The sequence below is a fragment of the Oncorhynchus nerka genome, linkage group LG24 (genome assembly GCF_034236695.1).
Source record: "Oncorhynchus nerka isolate Pitt River linkage group LG24, Oner_Uvic_2.0, whole genome shotgun sequence".
In the NCBI taxonomy this organism is placed as follows: Eukaryota; Metazoa; Chordata; class Actinopteri; order Salmoniformes; family Salmonidae; genus Oncorhynchus; species Oncorhynchus nerka.
Window position 1 is genome coordinate 42,291,920 of NC_088419.1, and position 14,005 is coordinate 42,305,924.

At 44.9% G+C, this 14,005-nt stretch overlaps 2 protein-coding genes across 3 annotated transcripts in view; one reads left to right on the forward strand and one right to left on the reverse strand.

Moving 5' to 3' along the window:
- On the reverse strand, positions 1-13,302 carry LOC115108010 (WD repeat and coiled-coil-containing protein-like). Of its 2 annotated transcripts, XM_065008906.1 has the most exons (5): positions 13,247-13,302; positions 8,196-8,201; positions 3,597-5,529; positions 2,942-3,062; positions 1-642 (listed from the first exon to the last, which is right to left on the reverse strand). In XM_065008906.1, exons 1-5 carry the CDS (start codon positions 13,285-13,287, stop codon positions 458-460), a joined length of 2,286 nt encoding a protein of 761 aa, XP_064864978.1. In that variant the 5' UTR covers positions 13,288-13,302; the 3' UTR covers positions 1-457. The 2 variants fall into 2 exon arrangements, with proteins under 2 accessions (XP_064864978.1, XP_029487724.1); XM_029631864.2 differs by lacking the exons at positions 8,196-8,201; positions 13,247-13,302 and having other exon boundaries at positions 3,597-6,544.
- Positions 9,850-14,005, forward strand: part of fkbp1b (FKBP prolyl isomerase 1B) — a 22,935-nt gene continuing 18,779 nt past the window's right edge. The window contains exons 1-2 of the mRNA XM_029631866.2: positions 9,850-10,157; positions 11,256-11,303. Of these exons, the coding sequence (XP_029487726.1) occupies positions 10,121-10,157; positions 11,256-11,303 (85 nt within the window). The 5' untranslated portion in view covers positions 9,850-10,120. The remainder of the gene's footprint in view (positions 10,158-11,255; positions 11,304-14,005) is intronic.

Here is a 14,005-nt window from a genome sequence, read left to right on the forward strand (position 1 = left end):
AAACATTTGAGGGCTTTAATATGATACAATCACATAACACACAAACAGGATAAATCTCTTTGGGATATGGTGGCTACTTTCCTGACCTAGGCCACCCAAAACACTACTACAGTACTTCATTGGTCCGATATATTTTTGATCAACTTCATCTTGAACCAGATGTACATATAATACAAAGACAAAAATACCAATATAATATCCAAACGTCACTAAATGTAAACATTGTTTGAAAGGTGCTACTTTCCAAAGTGTGACAAACATGTGTCTCAGATAATTCCCCAACTGAAAAAGGTGAATTTGCCACCCAGTACTGCTTGTTCATAAGAAGATGCAGAGGGAGTCTGTGTGTCCAGCTGTTAGAGATGTATGCATAAAGCATTGACATATCCTGTGTGTTATGCTAGTCCCATGCTCTCTCCCACTTTGCTGAGGTCTCTGTTTTGGGGCTAGGCCTTGTTCAAGTCTGTGATTTAGCTGGGCTTGAGGGAGATTTCACAGGGCTGGAGGGGCATGTGTCTGGGCTGCCAGGGCTTCTGATGGGAGATTTCCTCCTACCGTTCCTCACGGTCAACTCCTCTTTGGGTTTAAAAGTCAGGGGTACAAAGCCCTCTGCATCCGCCACTAGGACTATCCACAACGGACCTGGAACACACAGGAGACAGTAGTTTCAAGTTTAACCGATAGCTTAGGGAGTTTTTATTGCACTAATATTTTCTCCATGCTTAAAGACGGTTTCAATTATATAACCAATTGGTGACAGATTTAAGCAAATATTCTAAAATCGGCATGAAAGAAATTCTACCACCAGCGGTGGGTTTCCACCAAACTGCCTTGTTGCGGATAAGAAGCAGTGAGTGATGATATAGGTCACATAAGGTACTTAATCATTTGTGTTTCCATCACAATTTCAACTCTACGGATGGTTTTGTCACAAACGGCGGTGCGTTAAATAGCTCTAGCCATTAGCTCGCAGATACCGTGCCGGTATGCTCGACTACATTAAGAGAATATTATAGGTAAGAGCGAGATTATTTTGATTTGGCAAATCAAATCATATTACCAGAATAAGACCCACTGTATTTATTGGAAAGGAGCGTCAAACTCAACACTGAACTTCCACCGCCCTGTGAAGGTAATAATTTAATTTGATCTAAAACCTAATAAAAACGACATGCTCTCCCAAGTGGGAAGACCACATACAAGAACTCACCGCGTAACTCGATGTTTACTTTGACATGATATCGATATTTGCGCAAAAAGGGGTATCCACCGCTATTTCTCACATAATACATTTTATCGACATACCACCATGTCGAAGGAACAAATTGTCGACATTCATGAAATTGATCGTCATTTCTTGTTTCCATATGCCCAGTCATGAGTTGTTTTATGCGTCAGCGTGAAACGGTTGGATGGAAACCTGGTTACAGATCCCTTCAAATAGATGGTAAATACAGCCATTTTGGAATCAAAGTAACCACAACATCCGGCTCGAAGTTTTCTGGAAAAACTCAAACAGTAAAACTTCTGAATGAGATGGCGTTATAAATACTCTGTGGGAGGGAGCGTGCTGAGTGTCTATATTAGCAGAACTAACACAGGGAAGGTGTGGTGGGGCTGTAAACGGCTTGTTTTAAACCTCAACCCAAGCTAACCCTATAATCACTCCCATATTTAGCCTCTTCTCCCATTAACTGAAGCACTTTGTTTATGGCCAAATACTGTTTCATGTGCATTCATGTATGTCTGTTTATGTGGAGTGAAACAAAGATGTAATTAGTTAGTTGAGATAAGCTTATTAGTGTTTGAGTAGCAGCCTAGACTATTGGCTGAGGATATAGGTTATAGGCCTATTCTTATATGAATAGATTCCTGGAAACCTGAGTGAAACCCTTTTTCCTATTCCTGTCCGAACCTAGTAGTATGCATACGCACAAGCACGCACACACACACACTTCTGAGAACACTGCCCAACCCTACCTCTCGGTTCTTATAGGGCAAAGATAGTTGCATTTAACCTTTTATACTACAAGTCTAATGACCGCAAATGCTGGCCCCAGAGCTTACAGAACTCCATATTCATTTCAAATATGCAGAGTGCCACTATACCCACTTTTCTCTTGAGGCATGCCCACATTGAAAGAGGCAATAATGGCAGTCTTTGCAGATTTGAATTGTGTTGATTTCTGATAAGCAGGAAGTCACACCGCTGTGACTGATGATGTCATATCGCGGAGTCTACCTTTAACCTCAAATAAGTGGTAGAATTAAGCCTGGGGTATATACACTCCTTTCCATATTTATTTGGACAGTGAAGCAAAAATAAAATCTACATTTGGCTCAATCCAGCACTTTGGATTTAAGATCAAATGTTTCATGAGGCAACAGTACAGAATGCCACCTTTTATTTGAGGGTATTTTCATACATATCTTTCTTACAGTCTAGAAATGAAAGCACTTTATGTATCTAGTACCACCCCCCCCCCCATCCGAAGATGCTACCATGATTACGAATAATCATGAATGATGAGTGAGAAAGTTACAGAAGATCAAAGATCTTTGTGGAGTCACAAAGCTTGATGTAGTCATTGCATGCTAGGAATACAGAACCAAATATTAAACTTCACTACTTCAACATATGTGGATTTGTCCAAAAGCTTCTTCAAATGGGGGGACTAGATACATAAAGTGCTTTAATTACTAAACAGTAAAACAAATATGTATGAAAATACCCCCAAATAAAAAGGTGACATTCTGTACTGTTGCCTCAAATGAAACATTTGATCTCAAATCCAAAGTGCTGGAGTAATAGAGACAAAAATGAAACAGTGAAGTAGAAATAAATACAGAGGGGAGTGTACATATTGTGAAAATAAATCATCTCAAATCTACAACCATGTCTTATTATTGGTTTGGGGGAAACCCATGGCCAGATACCTACCATACATAATCTCTACTATAGTGAGGTTAAAGAGCTCCTGAAGAACCTTCAGACACAGCTTCCCCTCACACAGCAACACTGGTCTTCTCTCATCTATAAACACATTTTCAGACAGCTGCTTCTGCATGGAGAGGGAAGAGAGAGAGAGAGAGAGGGGGCAGAGAGAAGGTGGGAGGGTTAGTACAATTCTGACCTTCTCAAGAATGCAGTTATTGATGGATGCAACAGTGGCATCATTTCACTAATTGTACTTTTAGCACTTATTTTGGGAACACCATAATAGCATACACACTGTGCTGTCAGCAAGCTGTCTATTGCAAGCCAATGGTGGATTACAGACTCTAGCCCAGGGAGTAAATTACAGTACATCTCCTTCCTCACCTTTAGACAAGGCCCAGCAAGGCTAACAATAGACCATTAAGCTGACATCTGCTGAACGCTGACTAAGGGCTTCATGTATGGCCTTCAGTATGCACCTGCGTGGTTTATAAACATTCCTTTGTGTGTCTTATGAAACTTTATTGTATATAGGTGCAGTCTATTATTTTAACAAGTGAGGTCTTCAATAAATATACATTATCTTTAAAAATGTGGCTCTGAAAATCTCCAGATTTTAGCCAAAATTAAGTAATATTTTGTAAGTCATAACCCCTACCTGACATGTGATGTTAACGTATGGAGGTTCACAGGCGTTGGGGTAAATAGTCCCCAAACCCCTTTTCCCGTTCTGAGTGAAGTCCCTGATCTCTGTGAGATACTGTTGCACCTCAGAGAAGCGAGAGAAAATCCTCTCCATGTTCTGGGACAGCTGCTCCAGGTTCCTCTCCTTCTCTCTGGGGGCCAGGGGGGTGGTCTTGGGCAGGGTGGGGAGCTCCGTGTGGGGCTTATCCCCAGGGTTGTAGTATGGGGAGCAGGGTCGACTCAAGTCCCCAGATTGCACTGATGCTCTCATCCGGTTGATGGGTTCCATGTCGAAGTTCTCGACCGTAATGGAGGAGGCGCTCGAGTGGGATTGATCAGAGGGGCGGCAGAGGTCAGAGTAGGGAAAGTCGACTGAGCTGGGCTCCGGGCTCCTCACCTCCTCCACCAGCCTCCTCCTGCTGCTCCCTGGAGAACGGGACTGGATTACACCTCCTCCCGGCAGCACCAACTCCTTGATCGCCACACGCTCCTGCTGCTCCTCCTTAGAGAAGACATGCTCCGAGTGGCGCCTAATCCCCGGGTAGAAATTAGCGGGGGATTGCCGGTTCGGGGAGGGAGACGCCGGGGTTTCTCCGTCGTAGACTATCTCCTTGGAGGAGAGGTGCAGGATGTATTTTTCCGTGTTGGAGGAGGGGAGGAATGCAGGTTCGTTGGACTTCTGTCTGCCGATCATGAGAAGCAACGTCTTGTCACTGAGGAAGCAGACGCCTTTGGGCCTCTCGTTCTTCTGTAAGGAGATCTGCTGGACATTGGGCATAGCGAAGGGCGTGATGCAGTAGACCAGCACCATGCTACACGTGTTGGAGGCCACCGCCACCATGGAGCCTCTGGAGTCAAAGGCCAAGATGTCTGGCACCAGGATCCCAGGGATGCTGACCTTACTGGTGCTGGTGACTTTCCGTTCGTAGGTGACAAGGATAAGGTGAGATGAATCCTGTCCGGAGCCGGTCAGGTGGTCCTTGCGGCGCAAGTTTATGAGTGGACTGGGGTCAGAGCGCCGGTGCTTGGCCAGGAGGTGGGTGAGGTCCATAGGGCCGCCAGACGGAGAGCAGGACAGGTAGGACCTCTCCGAGTCAAAGGACCTCCTGCGGGGGTCTATACAGCCATCCTCATCCAACATCACCATAAGAGAAGAATGTCCTGGTAGGGAGGACTCGGAATCTGAGGGCACGTCGAAGACTATACCTGCGTTCAGCCCGCAGATCCTCTCCAGAGGCAGCTCTGTAGCCACTGCCACCTGGGCTTCGCCTGTCGACTCGATGGCACAGATGTACCCACCCACGTCGAAGATAGGGCAGAAGGAGCAGGCTAAAAGACTCTTCTGAACATCGTTATAGATGTAGGAGTAAAGGGCGCTTCCAACGGCCACAACCAACCGGGTGCCATCTTTGGTCCAGCAGGCACAGTGGATGAGTCCACTGCCTTTAATATCAGCCTTCACCCTGCGGTTGTCCACACGGACACAGAACAGCACAGAGGCATCTTTCTTGGTAAGGACAGAAAGGATGTCCATCTTGGGATGCCAGACACATCCCTCAGACAGAAGGGGGAACGGTTCGCTCATCTCACAGGTCTGAGTGCACAGCAGCTTGTTCTGTTCCAGAGCGCTGAGCTGCAGCTGCCACACTGTGACATGCTTCTTGTGTTGGACGGCCAACAGAGCAGGAGAGCCGGAGCAGCATAGAGGGCCCCAGTAGAGACCGAAGACATGCTCAAACTGACCAATGACATTGGTGTCGCCGAATTTCACGTCACCGTTGGCATAGTAAAGGGAGGTGAGGCAGACCTGTTTCCCATCCGTCCATGCGATCCCGTGAACTGGGTGGATGGCTTGGTGTAGCGTGTTCAGACCGGTCCTCAGCAACTTGGCTTTGCCCAGTTCCATACTGACAGCCAGGCAAGTATGGACTAATCCAAAACGGCGAGAGATAAAAAAATTATCACTCACTGATCAGTGACATTGGAGAAAATCGATCATTCAATAGCATTGATGAGAGCAGAAGATATTGGTCGTGAGATGGATGTTGACGTGCATAATACTAGTTCCAGCTACATTAAAGGCCATCCTACGCTAAGAATAGGACAAGCCTCTCCTGTCATGCATCTCTGGTGCTGTAAAATCCCTAATCCCCTGTGCCTGAGTGAGGTAACACCTCAGGGCCAGGGCTGAGCTGATTAGTCTGAATGACCTTAGCCCTGCATAACTGCTAGGTTATTTTACCCACCTGTCTTAAAGACAAATAATGATATCAGTGTTGTATCTTGTGAGTTCAAACTGTATTAATTAGCTATCTAGCAATGTCAACTAACTCAACTGATTCAAGGAGTCACTACACTAGAAGTAGATTTGATCACATTCGGTAGGCAGCTGTGACCTTAGGTAACGTTAAGCGTTTGGCAATGAGAGACAATCAAGCAATCCCGCTTAACTACAGTTTTTCAAGTTGTTATTACTTTGTGCTAGCTAAAATGACATTGTCATAGCTAGCTTTGTTCACATCAAATGCATGTAAACTATGAAGGTACAGCCAAGAGCTAACTATTACAACAAATATTTGCTGCCGTCAACTACAATACCTAGCTACTCAACAAATGAAAATAATTAGCTACCTATGTTGCTAACGTAAACTGTCAAAGTTTTTGATTGTCCAGCAAGCCATTGCAACTCAATAACCAAGCTAGCAACTAAAGCCAGCAGGGACAAGCTGAAGTAACTAGATAGCTTGATTTAATCGCGAATAAATCATTCCGTCACGAAATTCTATACTCAAACTTGCCATTACATGCCTCGATTTTCTTGTTAAACCATAATCCTTTTATTACATTTGCCACGTTTATTTCACTTTTCCCGGGGTGAAAGATGCTATCTTGAACCGGAATTGAATAGCGAGGCAATACAAAAAGCATGACGGCACAGAGTTTCTAAACCCAGAGGCGCAACATCGCGAGACTTCTGGGAACGTTTGGGAAAGACACTAAACAGACCAGTCTGGGGTTTTCTGTTTTGAGTCAATGAGTCAATGTGAGAAGTGAAAGATTCTTCATGTTGTTAATTTTCTCGATGTCTAACGGCACATGTTATTACTCCAACCTCATGAAAGCGACAAACTGACACGTTTTCGTCAAAACAACTTTTTATCTAAGGAGTGCCTTTGATTTGACAGCCAGCACATGCACAATTCGAGGCGAGACGATTGTTAGACCCGATGACGTCATGCTTTTAGCTCGTTTTTTTCCGTGTTCCCAGTTGTTTGGAAAGCACCGTTAGCTAGCTATTGGAGAAGCAGTTTTAGCCTGTCTTCAGTACTGTCTTTGATAATTGGATTTGACGTTTATGGGAAGTCTGGTGTATTTTATTTGTTGACCACATAGTGGCATTCTTTTCAACAGCAGTGTTCAGTCACAGATCAGTCCACTCAGGCACTGTAAATGTTAGACTAGGATGAGATTTGAGAGGAGGTTATGTATCTCAATTCTGAGGTTTTTGACCCTTGGAATACAATCTTAGCAAGACAGTACAGTATGAAGACAGGCTAAAACCAGTGGAGGCTGGTGGGGGGAGCTATAGGAGGACAGGCTCGTTATAATAGCTGGAATTCAATTCATGGAACGGAGTCAAACATGCGGTTTCCAAATGTTTGATACTGTTCCATTGATTCCATTCCAGCCATTACAATGAGCCCGTACTCCTATAGCTCCTCCCATCAGCCTCCACTGGCTAAAACTGATTTTCCAATAAAAATAGCAGATCACACTTTTAGGCAATGTCATTTTTAAATGTATTTTATTTAACCTTTATTTAACTAGGCAAGTCAGTTACCACAGTGTCCAAAGAAGGGCCAGAAGTATACAGAATGGGGTCATCTGCGTAGATGTGGATCAGAGAATCACCAGCAGCAAGAGCGACATCATTGATATATACAGAAAAAAAGAGTCAACTCGAGAATTGAACCCTGTGGAACCCTATAGAGAAAGCCAGAGTTCCGGACAAAGGGCCCTCCGATTTGACACACTGAACTCTATCTGAGAAGTAGCTGGTGAACCAGGCGAGGCAGTCATTTGAGAAACCAAGGTTGTTGAGTCTGCCGATAAGAATGCAGTGATTGACAGAGTCGAAAGCCTTGGCCAGGTCGATGAAGACGGCTGCACAGTACTGTCTTTTATCGATGGCGGTGATGATATCGTTTAGAACCTTGAGCGTGGCTGAGGTGCACCCAGATTGCATAGCGGAGAAGGTACGGTGGGATTTGAAATGGGTCAGTGATCTGTTTGTTAACTTGGCTTTCAAAGACTTTTGAGGTCAATATCCTTCCAGGGTACCCGGGCCAGGTCGATTAGAAAGGTACCGTGTTATTGACCTCATCCCGCCATCCCTAAATCTGTGAACACGGGCAGCCTCATAGATATCATCCTGACCAACCTGCCCTCTAAATACACCTCTGCTGTCTTCAACCAGGATCTCAGTGATCACTGCCTCATTGCCTGTGTCCGTAATGTCCGTCCACTCCTCATCACTGTCAAACGCTTCCTAAAACACTTAAGCGAGCAGGACTGAGGGCTTGTAGGCCTGTTGTAAGGCCAGACATCACCGGAAACAATGTCGCCTATGGGCACAAACCCACCATCGCTGGACCAGACAGGACTGGCAAAAAGTGCTCTTCACTGAAAAGTTGCGGTTTTGTCTCACCAGGGGTGATGGTCAGATTCGCGTTTATCGTTGAAGGAATGAGCGTTACACCGAGGCCTGTACTCTGGAGCAGGATCGATTTGGAGGTGGAGGGTCCGTCATGGTCTGGGGCTGTGTGTCACAGCATCATCGGACTGAGCTTGTTGTCATTGGAGGCAATCTCAACGCTGTGCGTTACAGGGAAGACATCCTCCTCCCTCATGTGGTACGTGAATGCACCAATTTGTAAGTCGCTCTGGATAAGAGCGTCTGCTAAATTACTTAAATGTAAATGTAAATGTACCCTTCCTGCAGGCTCATCCTGACATGACCCTCCAGCATGACAATGCCACCAGCCATACTGCTTGTTCTGTGTGTGATTTCCTGCAAGACAGGAATGTCAGTGTTCTGCCATGGCCAGCGGAGAGCCTGGATCTCAATCCCATTGAGCACGTCTGGGACCTGTTGGATCTGAGGGTTAGGGCCATTCCCCCAGAAATGTCCGGGAACTTGCAGGTGCCTTGGTGGAAGAGTGGGGTAACATCTCACAGCAAGAACTGGCAAATCTGGTGCAGTCCATGAGGAGGAGATGCACTGCAGTACTTAATGCAGCTGGTGGCCACACCAGATACTGACTGTTACTTTTGATTTTGACCCCCCCCCTTTGTTCAGGGACACATTATTCAATTTCTGTTAGTCACATGTCTGTGGGACTTGTTCAGTTTATGTCTCAGTTGTTGAATCTTGTTATGTTCATACAAATATTTACACGTTAAGTTTGCTGAAAATAAACGCAGTTGACTGTGAGAGGACATTTCTTTTTTTGATGAGTTTATATATATATATATATATATATATATATATATATATGACAAAACACACATCACGACAAAAAGAGACAACATAACAATATATATAAAGAGGGACCTAAAGACAACAACATAGCAAGGCAGCAAACATGACAACACAGCATGGTGACGTTGGCTAGCTAATGTCGCGTTCAGGTATTAGTCAGAACTAGGGAACTCGGACATTTCCGACTTACTAACTGGGTGTAGTAATTCACGTGGAATGTTCAACGAGTCAGCAATTTGGTCATTTCCAAATATCCTAGTTCCAACTAGGATTTGAACGCAGCATAGGACCCAATGGGTGTATAAACGTAATATAGGTAGAAACACGTCATCGAGTCTAACGATTGTCTCGGGCCAAACTACGCATGTGTATGCCGTCAAATCAAAGGCACTCCTTCAATTTTAAGTTGTTTTTGACGAAAATAAAAACGTGTCAGTTCATCACTTTCACGAGGTTGGAGGAATAACATGTTAAAGTACGTAAAACACTGGCTCGAATCTAGGTTGTGCCTTTAGATTTCGAGAAAATGAACAACTAAGGAAGATTTGTTCACTGCAAGCATTTCCGAACACGATGTTGCGCCTCTGGGCTAAGAATCTCTGTGATTTTAGCCTGACAACACACTCAATTATTTCGCTGGGTTTATGCCGCGTTCATATAAAGTTGGAACTAGGAAACTCTGACATTTCTGACTTACTGAATCGTTGAACGCGGCACGTGGATAGCATTTGAACACGGCATAATGTCAGTGGGCGTGGCGTAGTGTTTGGCCGGAGCAAGGAGTCTATTCTGGATAGCCAGGCAAATACAATCTTGCATTTCTCAGACTAGTGGATTCGATCAGTGCTCGGCATTGCTGTAGCTTGCACCTTTTTAGCCACCGAAATAGACTAGACAGTAGAAGCCAAACCTGCTTTATTTGATGCTTTAGCAAACACCGTCGGCTTTGTGTCATAATGGGTGTGGAAATTGAAACAATATCCCCAGGAGATGGTGAGTTTTTTTGCTACATTTTGGCGTCTGTTTATATTTTGGATTGTTGTGCAGTATATGCTTATTCATTTAGCGATTACGAACTTGTGGGAAATGCAGTATTATCATATACTGTGGTAACGTTTTACGGATTTACAGCCGTTGCAAAGTAGTTAGTTACAATTTCACTCGGCCTACATACTCCACAACATGTATTTCTCAAGCCTTCGAAATGTTCTTCGCTCTCTGTACTGTCCATGTTATCAGGGATCCTTGGGACGTCGCTATCAGATTTGAGGTTGACATTTTTTAAAAATTGTTTTTGGCTAGGTTAGGGTTTAGGGTAGTGACGTCCCATCCCCGGATTGCACTGACTCTCTCGATCAGCACATTCAGACCAATCTCGATCTAGAACACTCTGCATTTATAGCCAGCCGGCTTTCTTCTCAGAATAGCTCCTGAAATTCCTGCTTTTTGTCGGTAATAATTCTCATTTGAAGTAGGTTAGATTATTTCCGCTATTATACAGCCAGCAAACTGCATAGCTACATATGTGTTTGTTTTTAGCTAAAGCAATTAAGATGTTACAGCTAATGATTTGATATGACAACATCAAAACGAATCATGTCATTGCTAGGACACATCCTATTATTACAATGTCTGCCATACCACCAATACCACGACGGAATACCTCATAGGATATCACTGCTCTGTGGTAAAGCAAGTTTTCCCAGCAGACACACAACCTACAATACACCACATGCTTACACTCTGACAAAGTCTTGTTCTCCCTGTAGTCTGTGGCTACTTGCATCCTCTCTCACTTTTTCCTTCTATAATTTGAGACACATTCCACAAGCTCAGATCTTCATGTCTCTGGGACAATAATAACCAGTTGATGAACACATTAGGATTGAATAGTTTGGAAATAGGTCAACTATACATGGATAAGGGTTAAGCTTTCCTGGCTCAGACATAACAACACACAGACAGACTTAATCCAGACAGGCATTGTTAATCTATTAGCTCCTCCTTACTCCATTGGGCTGCAAGGGTGTAAAAAGTTGCACACACACGAGACTACAATCTACCCACTATTGTTTGTTTTCTTTTCAACAGCAAGGACTTTCCCAAAGAAGGGCCAGATGTGTGTTGTCCATTACACAGGTAAAGAGTGTGTGACAGATCATCTGGTTGGGAAATGAATGTTTTATTTATGATTTTTTTTTTTTACGAGGTGGGCCATTCTATGTCTCATGGTCGTCTCCCAGACAACAAGGTCAGACAGGAAACGGGAAGTAAATGTCAACATTCTGTCTGGGTGATTACACGTTTATTACACGTTTATAACGTGTATATGACCTGTGTGTGTGCGTGCGCCAGTTTTATGTGCCAGTTGTCGCTTTGAAGACATGGCTTGAACTCTACAACAAGTACAGTTTAATACGCTGTTAATGTTTGGTGGTGATGCATTTAAAGCTCAACACTTTGTCATTATGTTGAGTGATTGATTGCTGTTTGGTTTATTGTTGCCCAGAAGGCAGTGAGTGAGAGCGGTAGTAATGAAGACATTCAAAGACTCAATCATGGACACTCTTACTGACATTAGTGTCTGCTTTGTGTGATGTGTTGTTGTCTCTACCTTCTTGCCCTTTATGCTGTTGTCTGGGACCAATAATGTTTGTACCATATTTTGTACTGCTACCATATTGTGTTGCTACCATGTTGTTGTCATGTTGTGTTACTACCATGTTATGTTGTCGTCTTAGGTCTCTCTTTGTGTAGTGTTGTGTTGTCTCTCTTGTCATGATGTGTGTTTTGTCCTGTATTTATACATTTTTAATTTTTAATCCCAGCCCCCGTCCCCGCAGGAGGCGTTTTGGTAGGCCATCATTGTAAATAAGAATGTGTTCTTAACTGACTTGCCTAGTTAAATAAAGGTAAAATAAACAATTATATTACTCCTGTCTGAACAGACATAAAGTGCATTCAGAAAGTATTCAGACCCCTTCCCTTCTTCCACATTTTATTCTAAAATAGATAAAAAAAAAAAAAAATCCCCCTCATCAATCTACACACATTTACATTTAAGTCATTTAGCAGACGCTCTTATCCAGAGCGACTTACAAATTGGTGCATTCACCTTATGACATCCAGTGGAACAGCCACTTTACAATAGTGCATCTAAATCTTTTAAGGGGGGTGAGAAGGATTACTTTATCCTATCCTAGGTATTCCTTAAAGAGGTGGGGTTTCAGGTGTCTCCGGAAGGTGGTGATTGACTCCGCTGTCCTGGCGTCGTGAGGGAGTTTGTTCCACCATTGGGGGGCCAGAGCAGCGAACAGTTTTGACTGGGCTACCTAGGGAATACCTAGGATAGGATAAAGTAATCCTTCTCACCCCCCCCCTTAAAAGATTTAGATGCACTATTGTGAAGTGGCTGCTCCACTGGATGTCATAAGGTGAATGCACCAATTTGTAAGTCGCTCTGGATAAGAGCGTCTGCTAAATGACTTAAATGTAAATGTAAATGGGCTGAGTGGGAACTGTACTTCCTCAGTGGTAGGGAGGCGAGCAGGCCAGAGGTGGATGAACGCAGTGCCCTTGTTTGGGTGTAGGGCCTGATCAGAGCCTGGAGATACTGAGGTGCCGTTCCCCTCACAGCTCCGTAGGCAAGCACCATGGTCTTGTAGCGGATGCGAGCTTCAACTGGAAGCCAGTGGAGAGAGCGGAGGAGCGGGGTGACGTGAGAGAACTTGGGAAGGTTGAACACCAGACGGGCTGCGGCGTTCTGGATGAGTTGTAGGGGTTTAATGGCACAGGCAGGGAGCCCAGCCAACAGCGAGTTGCAGTAATCCAGACGGAAGATGACAAGTGCCTGGATTAGGACCTGCGCCGCTTCCTGTGTGAGGCAGGGTCGTACTCTGCGGATGTTGTAGAGCATGAACCTACAGGAACGGGCCACCGCCTTGATGTTAGTTGAGAACGACAGGGTGTTGTCCAGGATCACGCCAAGGTTCTTAGCGCTCTGGGAGGAGGACACAATGGAGTTGTCAACCGTGATGGCGAGATCATGGAACGGGCAGTCCTTCCCCGGGAGGAAGAGCAGCTCCGTCTTGCCGAGGTTCAGCTTGAGGTGGTGATCCGTCATCCACACTGATATGTCTGCCAGACATGCAGAGATGCGATTCGCCACCTGGTCATCAGAAGGGGGAAAGGAGAAGATTAATTGTGTGTCGTCTGCATAGCAATGATAGGAGAGACCATGTGAGGTTATGACAGAGCCAAGTGACTTGGTGTATAGCGAGAATAGGAGAGGGCCTAGAACAGAGCCCTGGGGGACACCAGTGGTGAGAGCACGTGGTGTGGAGACGGATTCTCGCCACGCCACCTGGTAGGAGCGACCTGTCAGGTAGGACGCAATCCAAGCGTGGGCCGCGCCGGAGATGCCCAACTCGGAGAGGGTGGAGAGGAGGATCTGATGGTTCACAGTATCGAAGGCAGCCGATAGGTCTAGAAGGATGAGAACAGAGGAGAGAGAGTTAGCTTTAGCAGTGCGGAGCGCCTCCGTGATACAGAGAAGAGCAGTCTCAGTTGAATGACTAATCTTGAAACCTGACTGATTTGGATCAAGAAGGTCATTCTGAGAGAGATAGCGGGAGAGCTGGCCAAGGACGGCACGTTCAAGAGTTTTGGAGAGAAAAGAAAGAAGGGATACTGGTCTGTAGTTGTTGACATCGGAGGGATCGAGTGTAGGTTTTTTCAGAAGGGGTGCAACTCTCGCTCTCTTGAAGACGGAAGGGACGTAGCCAGCGGTCAGGGATGAGTTGATGAGCGAGGTGAGGTAAGGGAGAAGGTCTCCGGAAATG

What these genes read in the sequence shown, in the direction of transcription:
- LOC115108010 (XM_065008906.1), bottom strand. Translation starts at nt 13,287, where the DNA reads ATGACGGATCACCACCTCAAGCTGAACCTCGGCAAGACGGA. An exon ending in ACGTTAACATCACATGTCAG is followed by an intron (nt 3,063 to 3,596) that starts GTAGGGGTTATG and finishes CTCTCCATGCAG; the next exon opens with AAGCAGCTGTCTGAAAATGT. An exon ending in TATAGTAGAGATTATGTATG is followed by an intron (nt 643 to 2,941) that starts GTAGGTATCTGG and finishes TGTGTGTTCCAG; the next exon opens with GTCCGTTGTGGATAGTCCTA.